The sequence below is a fragment of the Panicum hallii genome, chromosome 4 (genome assembly GCF_002211085.1).
Source record: "Panicum hallii strain FIL2 chromosome 4, PHallii_v3.1, whole genome shotgun sequence".
Taxonomy (NCBI): Eukaryota; Viridiplantae; Streptophyta; class Magnoliopsida; order Poales; family Poaceae; genus Panicum; species Panicum hallii.
In genome coordinates this window covers 46,343,558-46,366,713 of record NC_038045.1, presented here as the reverse complement: position 1 = coordinate 46,366,713, position 23,156 = coordinate 46,343,558, and the positions used below count along the sequence as shown (strand labels likewise).

The window sequence follows — 23,156 nt, the reverse complement described above, 5'->3', positions numbered from 1 at the left end:
GTGGGCACGAGCGGTCGTGGTGCGGCTCATTTAGTTTACGCTTTCACACGGACGAAAGCGCAAACATCTGGCCACGGGCCACGGCCGCTGCGCCTCTACCGCGGGCCGGCCGGGCTGAAACTGCAATGGGCTGAGTGGGCCGCCACTGATTTCTTAGGTCCCTCCTTCCCCCTTAATTCTCTCTCGCGCGCCTCTCCTCGATCTTTCTTCGTGTCTATCCTCCTCGCCGCCTTAGGCAGTTAGGCTTTTGATCCTGAGTTCCTGACGAACAACTGATCACCCTTTGCTTCGTCCACGCACAGCAGATCAGTCGCGCGTGATTGCATATATACGATTGCCTCTCATTCAGAAGAAGAAATCGCCGTATTTGCAGCCATGCCGGTGGATTTTGCTGCTCCTACCAAGATTTTTGGGAGAGCAACAGGAACTCCTACCAAGAATCCAAGATCCAGTACCAAGTTCATCAGCAAAGGAAAGATCTTCAGGAACCAAGAGCACCCCCTCGCTGCTCCAGTCAATTTCCTCCTCTCTGGCTGCAGTGGCAAGGTGGCATGGCATCTATCGGCCGTAGATGCTTCTCCCACCCCCAGCGCCAGTACTTCCCGGCGGGCCATCCATCGCCGGCCGGCCCACCGCTGGCGCTTCCTGTGCCGGTCCTTTCCCCTCGTTCGTACCCTCTGTCCGCCCCGATTTGCGAGCGGCAGGCGTGTTGGTCAAATCAACTGCAGACGTGCTGTCTGTACTGATCGCCGGTCAATTCCACTGCAGAGGTGCTGTCTGATGCTTGCGCGCTTCGGTGCGCGGACTCGCCGGGGCATTAACTGGGCTCCGCATGCCCGGGCGTCCAGCCAACTGGTGTTCCTGATGAATGAACAACGATAACTTTGAAATCCAGCATTCTGAAGAAACCATGCGTTTATCTGACAAACCCACCTGCACATGACTTGCCTTACAGTCACGTACAAGAATGCTGTTTTGAAATTTCCAGCAATTCATTTGTTTCTTGTAATGAAGAATGAGTTGCGAATTGCTTTCACTTCGTTAGAAAATATAGAAGAGTTGTGAGTTCGGAAAATATCGAATGAGTTGCAGTTGTATGAGCTTGTCAGAGGTTTTCATTGATTGGCTTAATGTTTGTTATCCATCGACTGATAAAACTGTTCTTATTTCCAGGATACTGGAACAAGATTTGAGGTTTCATCTCTTTGGTGCAGGATGTTAAGACCGCTAGCAATTGTCCCTCTCCAGAAAGGTAACCAAGCTTTCTTATGAAAAATAGATGGAGCGGTGATGTCATTCTACTATCACGAATGGTCAGAGAGGTCCTTTAATTTGCCATTGACAAACACATAGCTAGTTCCTTTGTTTGTGTCAACTGGAGTCCAGACTCCTGGCAGCTGGCATAACAAGGTTCCTGAAAGTGATGTCGTTTCAACTTGTTCATGGACCATGACTACAAACAATGCTTTCTGGGCAGAATTTCAACTACACCCTAGTTGCATTGTTTTCACAATTAAAATTGAATGAGATGGCGCCAGAAGCATCAAGTGCTTCTTAACTACTTAACTATTTGTGCTGTGTGGTTTGAAGTTTGATCATCATTACGATACTTATCTGTAATAGTTGAAACTGTTTCCTGAATCTCCGGAACGGCTTGTACGTCCTAGTCCTTCGGACAATTAAATACAAGGCAGCAGAGTTATTTACTCTTGGAGTAACTCTGGTTCGTTGGATGAAGAAGTCTACGGGGAGAGTTAAATGGGAAAATCTTACTGTCCGATCTCGTAGGAGTCAACTTTTTCAAGGTTTTGTATACGAGTCATAATGTAAAATAGTGTAGTCACGGGCTCACAGCTAGGAGAGGTAAGAACAACTCCAACAGCCGCTGTTAATTGAGTTGGCTCTGTAAAAATAGAAAAACTGGGCTGAAATCTTGATCCAACAGCCTCTCTATTCTCCTCCCTTCGCTATCAGGCTCGCAATCCGGCTGCCTTCGCTAGCTTTCTTTCGCGAGCACCACGGCTCCCCATCGATATCCCTCCCGCGCTCCCGATCCTCCTTCCTGATCGATTTTTCCCCTCCCGCGCGCCACTCCCACCCTCACGGCGCTGCTCCCTCGCCCTCCTATGATCCCGCGCCCTTGCCGTCCCCGCCCTCCCGCCTCCCCGTGCCCCCTCCGTCGCGCCCCCTCCGCGCGCCGCTCCCGCGCCCTTGCCGCCCCCGCCCTCCGCGCCGCCGCTCCGCGCCCCCTCCCTCGCGCCACCCTCGCCGTGTGGCCATGTTCATGCCGCTGCATCCCCGTTCAACGGCGGCTGCGGAAACCGGCAGCTGCGGAAGCCGGCGGTGATGCGATTCAAGGAGAGGCAGCTACGTCCAAATCGAGCAGCGGCGGCTACGCAAAGAAACGAAGAGTCCGCGCGATGGAACGAGCGGCGGCAGCGTGCAGAAACGAGGAGGCGCCCTCCTTCATGGAAAAAAGTGGGCCAGCCTCCACGTGGATCTCATTTGAATTTTACATTCTCAAGATTTACCTAATCTGTTGGTTTCCCCACCATTTAGGAGGCTCTCTGTAAAAAAATTACAGGGTTGGAAAAAAACTCCAAATTTAGCTAGGAGGATAGCTATTCTCTCGGAGTTGGAGTTGCTCTAACACTAGAGAATGAATACATATGAGGAAGTCAGTTGTACCCATCATTGCTAATCTGCTATCTAGATTCATATCGCATACACATGCCCTTCAATAAGATTTTTTTTACTACACATGCTTCCGGCAATTAGAGCATCTCGAAAAGCCTAGCCAAATCTCACTCTCTATATTCCTATTTAGCTATCCATTTAGCCAAAATTCTTTCTCTATATTTGGCTACGGTCCAACAAACTAGCCAAATCAGACTCTCCATATTCAAATCCCTCCACGTCGGTTCGTTTTCTCGGGCAGCGGTCCCAAACTACGAGGATTGCCGGCGATCAAGGGGCATACCACGGTGTTCAGCAAGTTAAGGCACACGTGGTGACGCACTTGGCGCGGACAGAGGATGGCCGAAGCTCGCCGGAGATGAGGTAGAACACGGAGATGAGGTAGAACACGACGGTGTAGGCTGTCGGCATGGTCGCGGCGGCGCACTAGCGGCGAAGCGCGTTCCTTGCCAAACGTGCTGCGAGTTAGCGGAAGCACCATGATCTAATCGTCGAGGGGAACCCATTTTGGGTATTGGTTGGCCCCGTTTTAAGAGTTGGATGGGGGCTCACCGTGCTGCTAGGGCGGCGCCATGGCTGGCGGCGAGGGAGCTCCATCACGCGTCCTCTCCAGTGGCGCCCATGGCCAGCCGGTGGTGGGATTCGGTGGAGGTCCTCGTGGGCTAGCTGTGGTTGCGAGGAATCGAGTTTTGGTGGGCGAGCCAGGAAGAATTGAAAAGGGATGGCGAGCTCTGTTCAGGGATGGCAATGGCGAGAGAGGCAGCGATTCACCGGCGCACGGCTCCTCTGGTGGGGGACTCGGCGCGGGAGGGCGGGAGAGGCGCGCGCCGAGCGAGATGGCGAGGCGGACTGGCTCACGATCTTTGACGAGCGAGGGGGACTGGATGCCAAGCCCGATGGTGAGGGGAAGACGCCGCCAAGCCTGTTGGATAATGATTTTACCGATCTTTCTCTTTTTTTACCGATCCCATCTGGGATAAGAGACTGTTGGAGTTGCTCTTAGTTTTCTCTTCTGATGCTGCACTCTTTATTTTATTTAGAAACTATGTTCAAGAGCTCCCTAAAAATTCTATGAGAGGACACTTGTCGCCTCATTGATCTATTTCTTGCAAAATCTTCTGAAAGATGTTTTCTTATGGCACCGATAAATTTCACAGCATTGCACTTGGCCACTTGTAATAATCAAAGCTCATATCCCCAAGAAACAGGGTAGAGAACATTCTAGTACTATTGAAGCAACATACATTACACAAAACATCTAACCATAAATGTGTCAACGGTTTTGGAGTTGGCCAATCTGATGAACCATTCCTTTTCTTTGGGTGTCCAAGACAAATCCACAATGCGGTCAATTTGATGAACCAGTCCTTTAGTATTATAAGGAAAGACGCAATGAGGTCTCTGTTAGCATACCATTTTTGCAGCGCAAAATGGCAATTATCGACGCTTGAGTTGAAAGCGCATCTTCGACACAAAAAATGGTTTTCTTTTTGATAACATAGAACACGGAAATAGCTGGAGTGCCTGCTTTTTTTTTGTCATAAGAATAAGGTTCGGATTACAGCATTTTCCATTGCCAGCTGTGTGCAACAGCAAAACATGCATTTTTGCACAAAGCAGGAAGAGCGTACAGCCCTAGCTAGGTTTCCCTAGCGCATGTGGGTGTAGCCACCTCCCAAACTGTGCAGGAACACCTAGGGCCTATCCGGCGAGCCCTTTCTCGAGCACCCTTCAAATAATTGCCCAGCGAGCTGAGGCCTCGCGTGTTTCCCTGACCTGACGGCTGTTGTTTTCCATGGCAGGGAGAGATCTCTTTCGTCCCCTGCGGCCGCGACCAACCAAACCCCATGGCCTGATGCTGGCATCGTTGCTGCTCGGTGAGGAATCCATCAGTCAGCTAGGCGGTCAGAGACCACCCATGGCGAGAAGGAACCAGCAGCTAGCCCTGATGCCCCCCAATAATGCTCACTTTTCCATGTGCATTCCCCTCTGTAAAGACGACGAGGGAGGCGAAGAGAAGCCTAGCGGCAGCAGGATCTGAGTTGGTGAGGTGACACTCGTGTCCCCCTGGCCATCATTTTCTCAGGGCCGGGAGCATACTGCATACCTGTGGTCGCTAGGCAGTAGTAGGTGTGGGCGTCCAGCGCAGCGGCAGGTCCCTCGGTTCAGTGGTCATGCCCTCCCTGAGCGCTTTGAGGTGAGTTGAGTTGATGCCCTTGCGCACGGCCTTGCTGTTGTAGCTCTGCACTGGCGTGTGGATCGCCACACCCAACCTTTCTCTCTTTGGACATGGCAGCAATGGAACTTTGGAAATTGCCATAGATATTGAACAAATGAACAGCAGCCTTGTTAGTTCTGCACCATATATAATTGTTTTTGTTTTCTCGAACACGCAGGTGATCTTGCTCCGCACCACAGAAACATGCTACGCTACGACATGCTTACAACTGCGCTCACATACCGAAACATAAGAATCTATTTTGCACTAATCACAAAGTACACCGCGGATCCAATTACACGACGCGATGTGGTTCATCCAAAACCGTACCGCGGAAATTCCCGCTTTAATCATGAAGTGGGGTTACACCAAAGGGTTCAGCCAATAATTATAGGGATCCGATAATCATACCCCCAAAGGTACCACACCACGCGCTGTGCAGCTGCAGTGAGCCCTAGCAAGGATACAACGGCTCGCCCTGTTTGCCGCCATGATCCGCCTGCAAGAGACTGAGCCGGGACGGACCTACGTCGTTAGGTGTTGGATGCCACGACATGTCTGCCTGGGATAACTAACGTTCGCGCCAAGAACAGCAGCCGCCGGGGGTACGGTACGGCGCTGTTGTTGGTGTTGCTGGCTGTGTTCATGCTGCTCGTGGTTGGCATTCAGCTGTCCATTTACACCTGGAAGCAAAGCATCCCAAGAACAATTCGCCACAACTGTTCCCGAACAGCAACGCGTTGGTGATGGGCCATGATCGTGTAGTAGTGGTATCTGAGCAACTCGATCGTTGCTGCCATGGTCTTGGACTGCGGTACAGTGTGGTTAGGTTAGGTCTTTTGTGCAATGCAAGCTGTGTCCCGATCTATCGTCTGCGACTTTGTCCCTCTCCTTGGCGATGCGGTGTCGATCCTGCTGCCGGGGGGGGGGGGGGGGGGGGGGCCTGGCCGGGCTCGAGATCTTCGGAGATTATCCGGTAAGGATGGACCAGGCGCCGCGTCGTTGGCGGCATTGATGCGGCGAGAGCGAGCTTGGCGTTGCACTAGCGCGTCACGTTATATATGGTGGTGTATCCATCAATCATGAAGTGTATGGTTCCATGCGGAAGTAAAATTTTGAAGTTCAGAGTTTGATGTCGCAAAAGCGTCAAGTTCAGAGAGCTTACCTCAAAACTCTAGACTCTAGAGTTTCAGACAGTCGTCATTAGGTTAAAGCTGATGGTTCAGTTACAATCATTAAGCATGATTGTGACTCTTGCCATCTCATCGATCTTTCTTTAGTTTTTTTTTCAGATGCTAAAGCTGATCCGGTTAGATGAGGGGAAAGGCTTTACATCTCGTCGTTCTCAGGAAGTCAGATATGTGCGCATGCAACAACGCTCATCAGGGAGTCGTGGAGCAGTCGTGCTCTGATCCGTATAAAACAAAAGGCGGACTGTTACCAGGGGTACATGTACACATGCTTCTTTATGTCGAATGGCTTCGCATACGGCCGCCCGATCGCTCATACGTCTCGTATGCTTATGAGCTACTGTTGTCTTGTCCAGTGTCCTCAGGCAGGGGCACGAAGTTAGTGACACACAGTGCGCGGTCTCCAGGAGGTAGGTGCAGAAACTGAACCGAGATGCATGGTTTCTCTCTCTCTCTGCTTTGCATAGGGAGCCTTGTCACGGTTTGGTCTGTAAAAAAAACTAAGCTTTCTGCTGAACTTTTCTCTGAAAGTCTGGATGTGCATGCATTCCCTTTCATCTCCATCTCCATCCACCACCTCCCATCCCATGCACCATGCTGTTTAAATGCAAGGGTGCGTGGTGAGAACCGCAGCAAAACCGGTCGCCGTCTCGCTGTAGAAACGGGCGAGATCGCGCTTGACAGTCACAGTCCAAAGGCGAATCTGTTGACAGCCACTGTTCAGCGGCGCAGCAGCAGCAGAGGGCAGCCGGCCTGGCCGGCCATGCATGGTGAGCAAAGCTAGCGGTGGCGACTAGTGAGTGAGAAGGGGGAGCAGAGCAGAGCAGAGAAAAGCTGCGCGGGGCCTTCAGCTCGCGAGGATTTGCGACCCCCGGGAGGGACTGGCAGCCGCAGTACGCGTGGTTCAGTTAAATGGGGAAAGCGCATGCCGTGGCCGATGCCTGTGGGTGCCTTTCAGCTTTCCCCCAGGCTTTTCAGTCACCAGATGTGCTCGTGTTGGTAAAATGGTAAACAGGAGCACGGTGCCTGCCAGCCTCTTCTCTCACGACTAATTGCAGAACGTGGTGCTGAGTGCGATGTGTGTATTAGCTGCTTTGTTTGCGTGTATGTACGGTGAATTTGGTCTGCATGATACAGATGACTCTGCATGACGAACATGGAACTTGGTCTCTCAACTTGCGCAAATGAAACATAAGTGTTGCCGTTTTGGATGAAGCTCTCCTCGACTAGTCGACTCGAATTCTGTTTCTCATTTCGGTACTAGCACGAAATGGTCGAGGTGCACATGTTTTTTTTCCCCTTCATCATCGTGACTTGCGGCGATCCACGATTCTATGGTCGGATGATCCGCGATTCTTTGGCCGGACCCCCAGCCTCTCCCTCTCCCTCCCTCTCTCTCTCATAAAGACTACTAGCGCGCGCGTTCATGCATCTCGTGTCGTGAACAGGCGCCCTACCACGCCGTGCCGCCAATCATGCATGGGCTACTACTACGGTACGGCGCCGCTACTGGTCGAGCGACGGCGACGGCGACGGCGACCCCGTAGCCACGCTCGCGATCCCTTTCCATGCTTAGACCCCATGGGCACCAGGTTTCGATTTGTCTCTTCCTCTGGCGAGCGAACAGTGGGACGGAGAGCTCGTACCACAGGCCACTGCTCCCTGACCCCGGCCGTCCCGATCGATCGTACGCCTGACCTGTTCGCGCTCTACCGGAGAGCGAGCTGCGCAGACCCGTAGTTTCAGCCAATGTTTGCCCTGATCGCCGGCTGTGCCCAAACCCTGCCCCGGCCGGCAAAGGTTACTGGCCGGCCGCTGCTGTGTGATGGAGGCATGGAGAGCGCCCACACCGCCGGTCACCACCGGGCACCGGTGATCGGTGAAGAAGATTTTGCGTGATAAAACGCGATCTGGCGCAGCGATTGTCGACACGTCGGCGCGGGTATGGGCGAGCTGAGAGCCGCCGGAGGCGTGGAGGGCGGCCATACCAAAAGGGACGGGCTGGCTGGCCGGCGCGGAGAGGGTCCCGGCGGCAGGGACGATGGGAAAGGCGACACAACGGGCACTAGCTGGTGTCACGTGATCGCCTTTGGGGATCCTTTCTCTCGCTGACGGCGATCTGCTGGGGAACTGGCAGCGGAAATGCCCGGCGAGCAGGGGGCGCATGCGCTGGCGACCTGGATTCCGGCATGGCCTATCCAGCTGCCGGTCATTTTTGACCAGCGAGAGCAGAGGCGCGCGCAGATGCGTGTGTGGACTGGATCGCAGTGCCTTTTCGGTGCTCACGTGCCTTTCAAGTACGTGTTCTAGTGTATGGTTCCCTTTGCCAGGGAGAGGGAAAAATTAATAAGTTGGCATGCTACACTCTGAAATTACAAAGGTTCTTCCATAGTCTTCTTCCCCAGTTACCTTTGTTAGTTGTTAGTAGGTTGTTAGTATAGGCAATGCTGAATGCTCCGGATGAAGGGAGCCCGCCGAAACACTAAACCATATTGCAGCTGCAGTCATCATCCCGAATCTGCCAACCAAACCGAGAACACCGAGTTCTTCAAAAGAAAAAAAAAACGAGAACACTGGGCATGCTGCTGCAGGATCCAACGTTCCGGAGCTAGACCTAAATGCATATCAAGCAATGGAAGAATATTGACGGTTGCAACTTGGAGTATATATATCACAGGAAATGCATATAGCACCTCGGACCCTTGATCCATCAAAGTGGGTGCCTGATCGATGTTTCTCCATACCAATCAACGGTGAGGTCGACGACCGGGACTTACTATCTATGTGGGGGGGGGGGCGTCTAGGACTATATCTAATTATAAATTACCCCACTTCTGCTGTTATAAAATATTCCAAAATACACACATAAAAGCTTATTCATTTCCACCTCTACCATTTTTAAACAAAAATAAGTCCAAGCACTGATAAAAAAGAATACACCATAATTTAATTTTAAGTATATCTAATTATAAATTACCCACTTCTGCTGTTATAAAATATTCCAAAATACACACATAAAAGCTTATTCATTTCCACCTCTACCATTTTTAAACAAAAATAAGTCCAAGCACTGATAAAAAAGAATACACCATAATTTAATTTTAAGTATTGTTTGATTGCTAGCATATGCGTATGCTATTCCCGCACTTCGCGGTAGTACAAGGTGATGGGTTTGATGTCGGGTGGGTAGGAGGTTGTTGATGCTAAGGATGCCATAAAGCCTAGTGATGTCGTATAAAAATATGAGCTCAGCCTCATATATAGCCAATTACATACATATCACATAGAGAAAGGATGTGTATAACAAAAAAGAGAGAAAGCTAGTAGACCAATATGATCAATATCAGTAGAGAAATTTACGATTTCGCCACCGTCAAAAGTCGATTTCGCTGGAATGTCATTCTACAAATGGGTTTCGCCAAAATACCATTATGAAATTGGGATAACTGCCATGAAAAATAGAAGCTCAGTGATGCGTACGAACACAACAATAACGATGGAGACAAGGAACATTAGTGTGGAAGGATACACGCGCCATTTCACAAAACTCATGCTCTAGAGTTTGGGATCATGTAGTCAGCGATGCTTGATGGAAGAGCAATATAGCCCGTCAGGATCATGAACGCTGATGAAGTATTGATCTACATATGGTTGTGAAATAGTATAGGAGGATACATCCTGTGGAACATGATGTGTTATTAACGTGACAGTCAAAAGGCGTAGTCGTGTAAACCTCATAGTCGACGGAGTTGTAACGTCCCAAACCAAACAAAATGCATTTATTGGAATAGCAAAGAAAAATAAGAGTAAGTACATGAAGATTTAAGAGGGCAGAATCTATATGAAATAGTAAAAGAGACCGTAATAAACAACTGCCTTTCATTCCAAAATCTAGGTTGTTTTAGTTTTATTCTAAGTTTAACTTCTTTATGTTTAACTAACTTTATATGAAAATATATCAACACTTAGAAAGTCAAATTAGTTGATTAAATCCACCATAAATTTGTCTTGATAGTGTATTTATTTGATATCGTAAATACTAATATATTTTGTATATAAAACTTGGTCAAAACTCAAAACTAAAACGACGACCTACATTTTAGAATAGAGGGATAAAGTATAAATTGGTTATTAAAGTCAGAATATTACAATATTAAATGCACACTTAATCTCATCAAGTGTTCTAAAACAATATCTAGGATAGCTAGTGGCGGGGAGCAGCTAGTTTCTTTAAAGTATTCCGTACAAAACAATATCTCATCAATGGCACCAACCAGCTGACTCAACTGTTCTACTATAGAAGAAAGCGAGTCCTAGGAAACTGATATGCTAAGTAAATAATCAGAAGTACAAAGAGCAGCACAGTTGCAGTGTTGAAAACAATCTTCATGGCATCTCATTGTAAGAAAAAAAAGATGTACATTGCACCCAAAACAGGCATGCAAACCCGGGGGTTCAAAAGCCTACCCGTATCTCAATTTGTTACCGTTTAACCCCCAAAACTTAAGTTTTTGATCCCCTAACTGCATTCACTAGACAATTCGGCTCTTGTTTGGCTTCTTGGATCGAGTACCTTTTAACCCTCATTTTAATTTGCAAGAGGATATTGCATTTTTTTCCTTAAAAAAAAGATGTTTAAAGAATTCTAGCTCTAGCTGCCATGCTCGTATATTTCCGAGACAATAAGGATAAAGCACGTGAAAGCACAGTGGGATATTAAAAGTGCTTATCCGATTTTGATAATCTTTTTTTAAAAAAACCCCACACACCCAGGAATAGACAGACTGAAAAGACCATTATTATATTGTTGCCGCCATGTTTTTTCTAAGGTGATGTTAGACTAAAACAAGTTGGGGTGTCGTTTTTTCTCATTTCAGAGTCATGCCACTGTAGAGACAGAGCAAAAGATATCGACCATAATCGCGAGAACTGTTCAATCCAAAGCTAAGAAAAATTAGGTCATCTGGTTAAAAGAAAAAAAAAAGATGAAGTCTGAGTAATGTAGTTCCTCATGGAGAATGAATGCTGACTGTTCTTGCCGTACCAAGCCGCAGCCATCCAGTTGTGATCTGGGGCCTAAAGTTTGTGACAGTCCTGGGGCAAACCCCTGTAGCCCAGTTTCAGCCGATTGGGGTCCTCCCAAACTGGCAGTCTTGGCATACATACAGGACTCTACGAACAAGTTTATCTGGAGGTGATGCTTTCTTCACCAATCTGTCCATTATTCTGTAGCATACAAGTAAAAGGAGAACAATACAATGAGCTTGCATACAAGTAAAAAAAAAGTGAAAAAAACACAAGGGAAAATAGGTCCATGTGGCGAACTGTTTGGCACCAGTCACCACATTTCTAGCCCAAGCCATCCGTGCTCCACTGCCCCAGAACAAGCTTCTTCCACTTCGAGCTCTAGTCCCTCTCGCGCGGAATCAGACGGCGCCTGCTGCCAGTGCACGACGCATGTGGAAAACGCAGCGCTCGCTGCCTACCCAGCGCCGGAGCCGTTCCATGTTAGGTGCACCACCTGCTGCTACTCCTGTGAAACTTCATCGACTCGCCCCCCCTGAAACCGAAGGAGACCTTTCTGTGTCCTCTCTCTAGATCATCCAGCACGTACGCCGACTGCCTTTCTTTCTTTCTTTCTTTCTTTTTTTTCCTACCTGCGCATCTATCGCTCTCACACACGCATACGTTGACACATGCTAGCAAAGCAAAGGAGGCAAGGGATCGATCGATCAGTCATCGAGATGGATGTCCCTGTCATGGCCAAAGTTGGCCATGCTTTTTCGGGGATGAACAAGGCGTGAAGGGGATCTTTGGCAAAGGATAGTGCCAGTAAACTATGGTTACCTGCCATAACCCTCTCTCTCTTTTTCTTTGGGACTTGCATCCTGTTCATGGGGATCAATCAGATCATCCACTGTTGCAGGCGAGGACCTTTTCAGCGGTGTTGCGAACCGTGAGGTGCGAATTGTCAAAAAGGGCCCGGGGCCTTCGCTGGTGTACTGTATTCTCCTCTCAGCGTCAGGGTCTCTGTAAAAGGGGTGTGAAAAAAGAAAGCTGCTCGCTTGTGTCTTGACAGCATGCACCACTCCCCCTTTTGGTCATCACGCAATCTTCAGGGGACATGGTACAGGGGGCCCCGGCCGGTTCCAAGCAAGAGCGCATCTTCTCTTCTGTGGGAAGAATCCTTCCAACTGCAACCCCAAGAAACCGCTCCCTGAACTTCCTACAATTCACATCAGGAACAAAACCGCAGGGTCTCATTTCAGATGAGAGATCGCTTTTGTTTGTGCTGTGCCCATCTGGGATAGATTTCGATGAGAATTGGATCCCCATGCTTCTGGCCCATGGAGCGAAAATGACAGTTGAGGGTGGGGCCGCCTCCCGCTGAGCCTGAGCCTGACTGGTCCTTCTCCTCCACATACCGCTCGCCCCCCTCCTTGTCCGAGCCTGGCTACGAGCCAAGCTGCATGGATTTTGGCTTGCAGACGTCAAGTTCACGGCCGGGGAAAAGTTATTCCTCCTAGTATCCTATCCTACATTGATTCTTCCCCAGTTCCTGGTACCAGCAGTACCCCCACCACAGATCGCAGATTAATAAGAGACTACTGCTAATCTTTGCACTGATCAGCGCGTATCGGAGCCGGGTTAATGCGGATCTGGAGCGATCCAACGCCGCTGCTAATCTGGTCCCTGCTGCCCGGAGGATTCAGAACGAAGCTCAGAAACAGGAGCGTAGTTAATCGAAGCATTTGAGTTCCTGGGCGCTCAGGTTACCGCCCGGGCGCCGTCTCGCTCGTCCCGGTGTACTGAGATCTCCCCGTTTCGTAGCGCGGATTCGCTTGGAATTTCTCTGCTCAGCGTCCGCCGTAGGCTGCCTGCCGTCGGCTCGTTCCACCAAGTTCTTCACGCGGATTTTGTTTGCTGGAGCAGGGGCCGTACCATGGCGATGGCCAAGAAGAACAGTCCGCGCGCTGTGCCGGAGCCGAGTCTGTGTGCGGGGATGAAGGAGACAGTTGGGATCGAATGGCCGGGGGGAGGGGTGTCGCTAGCGTTTCCGGGATTGACACTGGCGCCGGCGAGCGAAATCGTGGACCACGGCGGCCCATGGTCATGCTCTAGAGAGAGAGAGAGAGAGGAGAGAGGAGAGTCATTATTAGCTCTTTAAAATACTGGTAGTGTGATACTAGTAGCAACCAGGACACAGTCAAGAGAGAGAGAGAGAGAGAGAGAGAGAGTCGGAGAGGGGGGAAGTAGTATAAATTTTGGGCAGGTGTGGCTTCCCCATTCGGTGGTGGCCTGGCCTCACAAGTCACAGCCATACACACAAAGCAGGCGAGCCAAGCGGGGGAGGGGAGAAGAAGGCTAGCTAGTAGTAGCAGCAGCAGCTTAGGCTAGTCCGTAGCTGCCGCTGCCGCTCGCTCCTCCGATATTCTTGGCTAGGCTCCAGCTCCATCCGCTCGCGAGCTCAGAGCCGAGCCAGCAGCTAGCCGCGCCGTGCGAGCGAAGCAACCGGCCGGGCCGCGCGCGGCGAGATCGCGGGCGATCGTCAGGCGAGCTCGGCACCGATCGCCGTGGCGCGCCGGCGAGCTGCTAGCAGCGACGGCGATGGAGGAGCAGCTGAGCCCGGTGGCGGTGACGCACCTGCTGCAGCACACGCTGCGGAGCCTCTGCACCGGCGACTCGCCGCAGTGGGTCTACGCCGTCTTCTGGCGCATCCTGCCCCGGAACTACCCGCCCCCCAAGTGCGTTCTCGTCCCGCCTTCCTCCCTCCTCTTGCCCTCCTTCCTCCTGCTTGCCGTACCGGCTGGTAACGCGCATTCTCGCCGCGACTGGCCGTGCCTGTCCATTCCATGGCGTTCCCTGCTTCGCTGACTGCTGGCTGCTTCGCTGACCAGATGGGATCTCCCTGGCGCGGCGTACGACCGGACCCGAGGCAACAGGAGGAACTGGTACGCCCTTGCTAGCTTTATTAGCTAGCTCTCCACGCTCACGAACCGCTCATCCCTATTGTTCCTCCTCCTTCTCCATGGCTCCGTCTCCGTGCTTCCTTTCGGCTTCCGTGTGAACGCTCTCCCGGTGTGTTCTTTTCTTCCTTGCGCGTCTCGCCTAGGATCCTGGCGTGGGAGGACGGGTTCTGCAACTTCGCGGCGGCGGCGGCCGCCCCTGCCGCGTGCGGCCAGGAAGGGGTGGCGGTTGCGTACGCCGGGGACTGCGAGGCAGCAGCTGCTGCCGCGCAGGATGCGGCGCACCAGCAGCAGCCGCAGCCGCAGGGCCTGCAGCCTGAGCTCTTCTTCAAGATGTCCCATGACATCTACAACTACGGCGAAGGGTAGGTGGCCGCCTGATGGCTGACTAGTCCACAGTTACCCGGTTAATCCTCCGTGCTAATGATGGTGGCCGGGGCCCTCCTGTTCTTGGTGCGGCTCGCTGCTGCAGGCTGATAGGGAAAGTGGCGGCAGACCACAGCCACAAGTGGGTGTTCAAGGAGCCCCAGGAGCACGAGATCAACCTCATCTCCTCCTGGAGCAACCCTGCCGACTCTGTAAGCACTAAGCACAACCATTACTGATCAGTAACCATGATTCCTGAATGTCTGGCAAGCAAATCACTTTTCAAACAATCTGATCTGCGAGCCATGCCCTGCGTTTCTTTTTTTTTTTGCAGCATCCGAGGACGTGGGAGGCGCAGTTCCAGTCCGGAATCCAGGTGCACACTTTCAGGCCTTGACAGATCGCAATCCGCCCCCCTCTCGATCAGAGGCGGCAGCTAGCTAGCTAGCTAGCTCGGCCGGCCGGCCTACCTCTGCTGCCCTGCTGCATGGCGGGCTAGCTAGCTCGCCAAGCCATGGCCAGCTAGCTGATGCTGCCATGGCATGGCCCTTTTGGCCTGCGTGCGCTTTTCTTTTCCCCTTTCCCCTCTCGCTCATTCTTGACCGCTTGGCTTCGCTTGCTTTGCTGCAGACCATCGCGCTGATCGCTGTCAGGGAGGGCGTCGTGCAGCTCGGCTCCATGAAAAAGGTAGGCGCGCACCACCGCTCACCGGTCGTTTTCTTCTTCCGCGCTCCCGATCTCTCTCCCTCGCAAGAACCGAGGCGGCAGCATGTGCAGCAGCAAGCGTTTGTATCGTGCCGTGTGTGCCATGCATGCCGCCGCGTTGCACGCTCCTGGCTATGCGACGCTGACACTACGGCGTGGTGGGTTGGGCGGTTGCTTGATGGGCGCGAGTTCATGCAGGTGGCGGAGGACCTGAGCTACGTCGTGATGCTGCGCCGCAAGTTCGGGTACCTGGAGAGCATCCCGGGGGTGCTGCTGCCGCACCCGTCGACCGCCGGCGTGTTCCCGGGCGGCGGGTGCGTGGGGCCGCCACCGGTCGACATCGCCTCCGCGGGGTGGCCGGGCCTGATGCCGCCGCCCGCGGGCCCATCGCTGGAGCTCTACGACCCCTACGGCGCCGCGGTGGCCGCCGCCGGGCCGGCCGCGGCCGCCGCGGCGTCCATGCACATCATGCCGTCGATGAGCAGCCTCGAGGCTCTGCTCTCCAAGCTGCCCTCCGTCGTGCCGGCCCCGCAGGCGCAGCCGCCGGCCGGCGGCCCCGTGCCCGGCGTGGCGCCGCCGGCCAACAAGGAGGAGGAGGAGGAGGAGCCGGACGACTACGCGCGGTGCCACGGCATGGATGTGGCGAGCAACGGCGCCAACGGCGGCGAGAGCACTAGCACGAGCGCCGCCACCGCCGCCGGCGCCGTTAACGCCCCGATGCCGTCCTACTTCGTCAACGTGGGCAGCAGTAGTAACCCCGGCGAGGGGTTTTAGCTCGAGCTACGGAGCTAGGCCCTGGCTCACCCCTCTCAACCGCGCGCTCGCTCGCGTCTGTCTGTAGGCAACGGCGATGGAGTGATGGTTGTGCTAATCTTCTCCCTCGTCTAGTGCTAAATCAGTCAACCATGTCATTAATCGTTAATTACCACTATATGCTAATACCACCAGTTGACCCAACCATTCGCCATTGCTCGTTGTCTTCTTCCTCTCCTCGACCTTTCTGCTCAGGGCACCATTCCATTCCATCGACGACCCAGCCGGCCAATGGCCACTAGGTCAGATTCTTCGTATACGGTCTACGAATCGAGGTAGTAGGGCTGCGAACGGCCGTCTTCGCGCGACACTGACGCGCGTGCGTGTCGCGAGGCGACACCTGATGGAGAACACGGCAATGGCGTGGCCCCGTCCTCCAGGACCTCTGCGTACGCACTCCTCCGTCCTCCGCGATGCGCTTTCAACCAGGCATTTGACCGCTCCTCTCCGGGGGGGCCCGGCCGGCCCCGAGACCCGCCCCGAGTGCGTCGTCCTTCCCAATCATGCGCCCGGCGCCCAACGATTCCTTGACCTGCTTTCGCAGTCCGATCGAGCACAGCGATCTGGAGCTTTTAGCTGGCCTGGAGCCCTGGACGCGATGATCCTGACCAGTGCCGTGCCAAGCCCTGCGTGCATGGCCGGCAGCAACGGCCCGGGCGAGCGGTCGAGGCGCCGGTGCGTGCATGCGTAGACCACTAGCTAGTAGGCCGGCCGCGACAGTGCACTGGTCGGTCGCCCGCCGGCGCTCGTGATACATGTGGTCGAAACGAGCGAGCGAGAGAGATGAACGGCCGCGGGCCGGCCGCCTGTGCTGTTCGCGCTCTCCACAGTGCTGGGAGCCGGTCGCCGATCTCGAGGCTCGTGCACAGGAGCCCCTGCTGGGGAAAGGCGTCGGGCTCGGCCGGGGCCAGGCACAGTAGCGAGCCGGCCTGGAACTCGATCGGGATGATGACCGGCACGGCAGGCGGGGCCGGCCCGTCGTCTCTGCTAACTGCTAACGGCCCTAGCAGCTAGCGCTGCAGATTGCCGGCCGGGCGCGACGTCCGGCCGGCCCGACGAGCCCGCGTGCCCCAGCGCAACAGTCGCGCGCACAGCCATCTCGCTCGCCTCGCCAGCAGCGCGAAGAGGACACGGGAAGACACAGGCCGCTGAGACCCTGGCCCCAGTGGTGGTGGCTCTCCGCTGCCCCGCCGGCGCCTGCCATTAACGGATCGCGCGGCTTTGTCGACGGCCTGGGCACTGGCCAGGGCCGGCGCTGAAACTGTAGAACCCGGCGGGAGTTTCAGTCCCAGCGATTCAGTCAATCGCAATGATCCAGCGGTCTCTCTGGTCCCCCTGCGCACCGGGGAAATTTCCGGGACCATCCTCATCATGGCCTCCATGCTCGACCGGCTTGTGGATCGCTCTCGCCCACTAGACAGATGGGTCTCGTCTCTCGTCGAAGCCGGCCGCCGCACCCTGGCGAGCGCGGTGGCGTCCATGGCTCACGGCACGGTCGCCAGGTGCGCCGTGCGCGCGCGTGCCCGTCGTCCGTGGGTCGGGTTGACTTCTCTCCCCATGGAAGCCTCGCCGCTCGTCGGAGTACAAAGACTTGACCCCCGCGGCGATCCCGACACGTACGAGAAAAGAAAGATCCCAGCGATGCCGTGAGCGCACGCTCCACGGAGCGAGGGCTCTCGCTCTCGGATCCTGTCCGCCCGCCCGCCCGATCATCCAGACGCCGGACGACGCTATGCCATCCAGGCTCCGCGTCCGCTCGACCGGGCCGGCGCTGCCGGTCGAGCCGACACGGCGCGGCCAGCCACTTGCATCGATCGGTGGCCACCGTCGCGCGCGCACCGTACGTACGCGTACCTCCCACCCTACCCGGCTGTATAGCTACAGAGCAGCTGAGAGCGATACGGCACGTGTCGCTGCCGGTGGCGCGCAACGTTTTCGGCGAGCGCGCGCGTGCGGCTGGGGACGGACGCGCATGGCGCGCCGCGCACCGGCGGCGTGGTCCTAGCCGCCGCACGGTACGGACCCGGCGCGCGTCGGCGCGAGGCAATTATTAGGATTTAGGCCGGAGGGCTTCCCGTGCGGCCGCGGGCGGCGAGCGCGAGCGATCGGGTGGGTGCTGGGGCGGTGTGGCGGCGACGGGTTTGTTGGCACCCGGGCGCAGGATTTCACCGTGATCCGCGTGATCATTGGGTGCCCCGCGCCGCTGGCGGCCGGTCGCGACGCGCTGCTGATGGCCGGAGCATCGGGAGGAGCAGTGCGGCGTACGTGCATGCGGGCTGACCGAGAGAAGGCTGACCGAGAGAAGGAAGGACCGTGGTTGGGGGTTTGGCGGACGGCGGCCGATTACCGATGATTACCGATGGCACCATGTAAGGCCGCCGCTCGGGGTGCCTCCCACTACGGGGTGCCTCCCACCATGGTGGATAGGGCCACATCAGTAATGGCGCTGATACGTGCCATGATAGATCATTCGGTGGATGGATTCGGTGGATGGGTTAGAGAGCAGCATGGATGGCATCATAGTCCGTGTAGGGTTGGATCCGAGAGATCGAGAGAAGAGGGAGGTAAATAAGATAGGAGATATATAGTCAGCGTGTCATGTTAGCATTATATGCACACGTGGATACATATGGACCTGCGGTGAACAATTTAAAACGTTTGTGAACCCAAAATTGCACTCTCAAAATTGATAGACCTAAGTGACGTATACTTATAAGTTGATGGATCTAGAAATGCACTTTTAAAATTGATGGACCTAAGTGATACATCTTTACAAGTTTAAGGACCGTCGGTGCATTTTACTCTTGATTAATATAGGGCATGTTTGTTTATAAATTATAGTGCCTGTTTTATGCGGTTTAAGTTAAATTCTAACTAAACACTTAATGTTTGGTCATCAAGTAGGTAGTCCTACGTATTTACTTTAGCATTATTATAATAACTAGCCTATCAACCTGTGCGCGAGCACGGATTAATTAGAATCAATATAAAAATAAGGTCTATCGCTAATAATTATAATTATATATCTCACGCATTCTTTTATCTATTAGATATCCTAACACATAATCTAAAATACATATTTACCATTATCTAGTTATAATAGATTTCGTTTTGCATCACACCTCATTGTATATTTGATATATATTTAATTGAACCATTTGCTTATGAATCGGTATTCTTGTCTCTTCCATCATACATGAATACATGGTGACACATATCGTGGGTAGTATTTTTATATAAATAATATATTAATTATGATAGAAATAGTAATTTATAATTTTATATTGGTGCACTTTAATATTTTATTATAATTATATAATTAGATTAACTTTAGGGGTTATTTAACTTTTAATAATGATATAGTGAATAATTTGTATGCAAATTTAGGGGTTATTTACGTTATTTTTATAATGATATAGGTGTAACGTCCGTGTTTTTATCTTATTTAAATTGCATTACCAATCACTCGCTTAAAACTCTTTTAAACCTTTTCCGCCGCTCGAGCTCCCGAAGCCCACCTCCCGATTTTCCGCTGTCCCGACATCGCACAGTCTCTTCCTCTTTTTCCGTGGAGCTGCCCGTTCCTTTTCCTTTTCCACCGGCCCCGCCGTCCCATCGCATCACCATCTTGTCGCGGTTGGCCGCGTGCGCCTGCCCGGCCGCGATCGTCGGTGCCGCGCGCGTGTCCCCTCTTTTCTTTTCTCATATTTTGTTCAAATCCATTTTATTTCTCTCTTCTAATTCTCCCGCTTGCTTATTTAAATTGTTGAGTAACGCAATAATTTTTTTGTGTAACGCACGAAAAATTGCAGAGACTGTGTAACGCAACAATTTAAATTTCATATCTTTGCTTATTTAAATTGTTGAGCTACTGTGTGAAAATTTAAAATAAAAACTTAATTTTTTATTATTTAAATGAGCACATGCGTGCTGCCTGCTCGAGCTGTAGCCCGCTCCTTGCGCGCACGCGCGGGCCAGTGCACGACTCGCCGCTGCCCCCGTTGCTGGCTGTGCACGCGCGCTTGCATCGCGCCGCCCGCCTCACGCCACGGCTGCCGCGGCCGCTGCTGCTCGCTGTGCCACTGAGTGCTTGCTGCCCGTGCACGCCAAGCCGGCGTGCGACCCGCTGCTGCGCCGGTCCGTCTCCATCCCATCCCCTCACCCTCGCAGCTTGCGCCTTGTCCCCGAGCATCCTGGCCACCATTAATGGCGAGGTTCCTTTACTGCCCGTGACCCTTCCATGCCGGCCTCTCCCTTTCAGCCTATAAATCAGCCCCCGAGCCGCCCCTCACTCTGCCCATGCTACCCCAGCACCTCCCCCCTCTACCTCGCGCTGCAGCTCGCCACCGCCGCTCACCATTACCGGCCACCACCCATCTCCGTAGACAGCCCTCCGTAGACCGACTCCGCACGAGGTGAGGGCCGGAATCGGACCTCCTCGACCTCCTCTCCATTTTCCCCTCCTCCCCGGGCGTCGCCATGCACCAGGGGGCCGGCGCCCATGGCCTGGCCCCCCTCCTACCGTTCCCCTCTCCCCTCCTGTTCTGTCTCGAGGAAGAAAAAAGACAGACTTGTGCATAACCCCCTCCACTTTTTCTTCTTATGCAGTCCGTAGCCCTCCACCTCCCTCTCTCAAATATTTAATCAGAGCTCTTTCTATTTCTTTATTTCATTATAAATAGGTTCCCATCCTTTTAAACTACTCCCTAAATGATCTTTAAGTCACCAGTTCATACGACATTTTGTTCCGAATCGACTCCAAACTCCACCACGCATCATCTCCAAATATTTTCTCCAAGTCTCAGGATCCACATCCGATAAATATAATAGTCTTCTCTATTTTTTTAATCGAAGTTCTCTATTTTCCTCTCTTTTTTTAAGCTCGTCGGTGAGCTTTGTTTTTATTATGTGATTGTTTGTGTGTCGTAGCCGACGGTGTGACCGAGGAGGAGCAGTACCGCGAGCCGGAGCCCGAAGATCCGTACCTCGAGGAGGAGGTTCCGGAAGGCTTTGAAGATGGCAAGTCCAATTCCATCCTTTGATGCATATTTATCCCAGTTTTATAAACATAACCTATTGGCCCGTTTTATAAAATGCATTGTTTTATTGCAAGACATGGTTGGATAGCCACCCCTTGATTGCTATGACTATTCTTTGATGACCTAGGTTAATGTCTATATAGGATTTGCTCTGTTGGATGTTAACTACTGCTAGAGATGCTTAGGACCTTTTATTCCCTTTATTATATTTTAATCATGACCACAACACGTTTTATCAAAAATAAAGGTTTGAGTGTTTTAAAAGATAAGACGAGATTTCGGCAAAATAAAAGAAAGATATAACCTGATGAGATGGACAGTGTTTCCTGCGTAAAATACCACTGGTGGTGAGCTTGTACCTTTGTGGTTGAGCATGGTTGGGAGATATCCGTTTTGTCAATGTAAGGATGAACTGAGGTGTCATCTTGTCTAACCCACTTATGGTACAACTACTCGACCGTTGTGTGGGCAATAGCTTAGCATAAACCCCACTAGTTGTTCTGCTAGCCAAAAGGAGAGCTGGTGAGCAACGGGAGATCATGGAGAAGATATATGATCTGTGTGAGTTATGTCCCGGTTAGGACTTTGTTGATAGGTCATTAACCCCATGGTTGCTTCCATATTGGCTAGTTAGATTCAGCTAAGGTGGGTAATGGCTTTGTTAGGATCCGTAGCGATATTAAGGTGTTCGTAGTGCGGTACCCTACTTGTGGGTAAAGTGTACAACCTCTGCAGAGTGTAAAATCTATTCGAATAGCCGTGTCCACGGTATTGGGCGAGTTACGGCATAGTCCCTTCAATAGATATTTTGGGATGGTTGGTTTTGTGGTGTGAGTTGTTTTGAAAGTGTCCGGCAGTTGTGCCGTGAGCTACTGTGGATGTGGAGTCCGGTAGCATTAAAACTTGGATCCTTTATGTAAGATCAACCCCACTTATTATTCGATTACTACAGAAATATTTTGAGAAATTTTTTTTATTAAATGAACCCTTGCATGTGTAAAACCTTGATTTATCGCAAATGAACCCTAACCTTATACTTGATATATCCTGTGCGTGACCTTTATTATCCCCTTCCGTGGGTGTGGTCGGACTTGTTGAGTACGTATGTACTCACTCTTGCTTAGTTTTTACAGAGGAGGATCCGAACTTCGTTCCTGAAGACGTCGAGTAGGTCACCGTCCTGCACCCAACCTTGCCTGTGCTTAAGAGTCTCCACAGGAACCTTACCATGGCGCAAGATTCTGATGTTATCTTAGATGTCGTTGGCACTTTAGTTTGGTTTTTAGTCCTTAATGTTATCCCTCGTGATAGTGGCGCTTCAGTACCCGCTACCTCGACGGTTTGTACGGTAACGAACTATCTGATGTAATAAATGTGTTATCAGCCTCTTGGGACTGATATTTGTATCACATTTAGTCACCTCTGATGAGGGGACGCTTCAATAGGTGGGTAATTTATACGAAGATTAGGGTGTTACTTTAGATTTTTTATAATAGCAGGGACGGGTAATTTAGATATATGTTTAGGGGGTTACTTTAGATGACAGAAGTGAATAATTTATTAGGAAAGATAACAGATCCAATAACTATTAAGATTATTAAGATTAGAGTTGTCTATTGATAGCAGGATGTTTCTGATTTTTTGATAATTTTTATAATTTTTTAATTTTCTTAGAGTGTCCACTGAAGATCCTAGATAGCTTAACGTGGAGGCTTTTAAAAGGAGCCTCCATGATGTATGAAAAAAATGATTTGATGGTTCAAAGCATTGGTCAAAATCTAGCCAAACTGTCTCAGCGATCTCTGATATTTTGCCCAAGTCTGATTCTAACAGCCTGAAACCACATCTTGACACATCCTTTGCTCAAATGTTTACATACAAACATCCCAGGAACGTTTATAAATTAGTAACCCTATATGTATACTTCACATGCAAGCTGTGGCTGACCACTTTCAAACATTAGAAGGATTTTACAATCTGAGCCAAAGTTGGCTAAATGAAATAAAACTTGCATAACTGAAACTCTGAATTTTTCAGATGAGCTCGTGGTTTTTGACCAATTTTGGCTGTTCCGATCTACCAATGCATGCACCAAAGCACCTACCAACCTTTACAAAAGATGCAGACCTTAATACCAAGAACAGTCTCTAGTTCAACTTTT

General features: G+C 51.8%; 1 protein-coding gene across 1 annotated transcript; it reads left to right on the top strand.

The window, feature by feature from the left end:
* Positions 1-13,127: 13,127 nt before the first annotated feature.
* On the top strand, positions 13,128-16,100 carry LOC112889631 (protein RICE SALT SENSITIVE 3-like). The gene is made up of 7 exons (XM_025956361.1): positions 13,128-13,850; positions 14,004-14,057; positions 14,219-14,437; positions 14,545-14,650; positions 14,773-14,814; positions 15,069-15,125; positions 15,342-16,100. Exons 1-7 carry the CDS (start codon positions 13,714-13,716, stop codon positions 15,915-15,917), a joined length of 1,191 nt encoding a protein of 396 aa, XP_025812146.1. The 5' UTR covers positions 13,128-13,713; the 3' UTR covers positions 15,918-16,100.
* The last annotated feature ends 7,056 nt before the right edge of the window (positions 16,101-23,156 follow it).

Excerpts from the sequence above, each read along its gene's own strand:
- LOC112889631 (XM_025956361.1), top strand. The coding sequence starts at position 13,714 with ATGGAGGAGCAGCTGAGCCCGGTGGCGGTGACGCACCTGCTGCAGCAC. Across the intron at positions 14,438-14,544 it reads ATCTACAACTACGGCGAAGG|GCTGATAGGGAAAGTGGCGG; the intron begins GTAGGTGGCCGC and ends TCGCTGCTGCAG. Across the intron at positions 14,651-14,772 it reads GGAGCAACCCTGCCGACTCT|CATCCGAGGACGTGGGAGGC; the intron begins GTAAGCACTAAG and ends TTTTTTTTGCAG.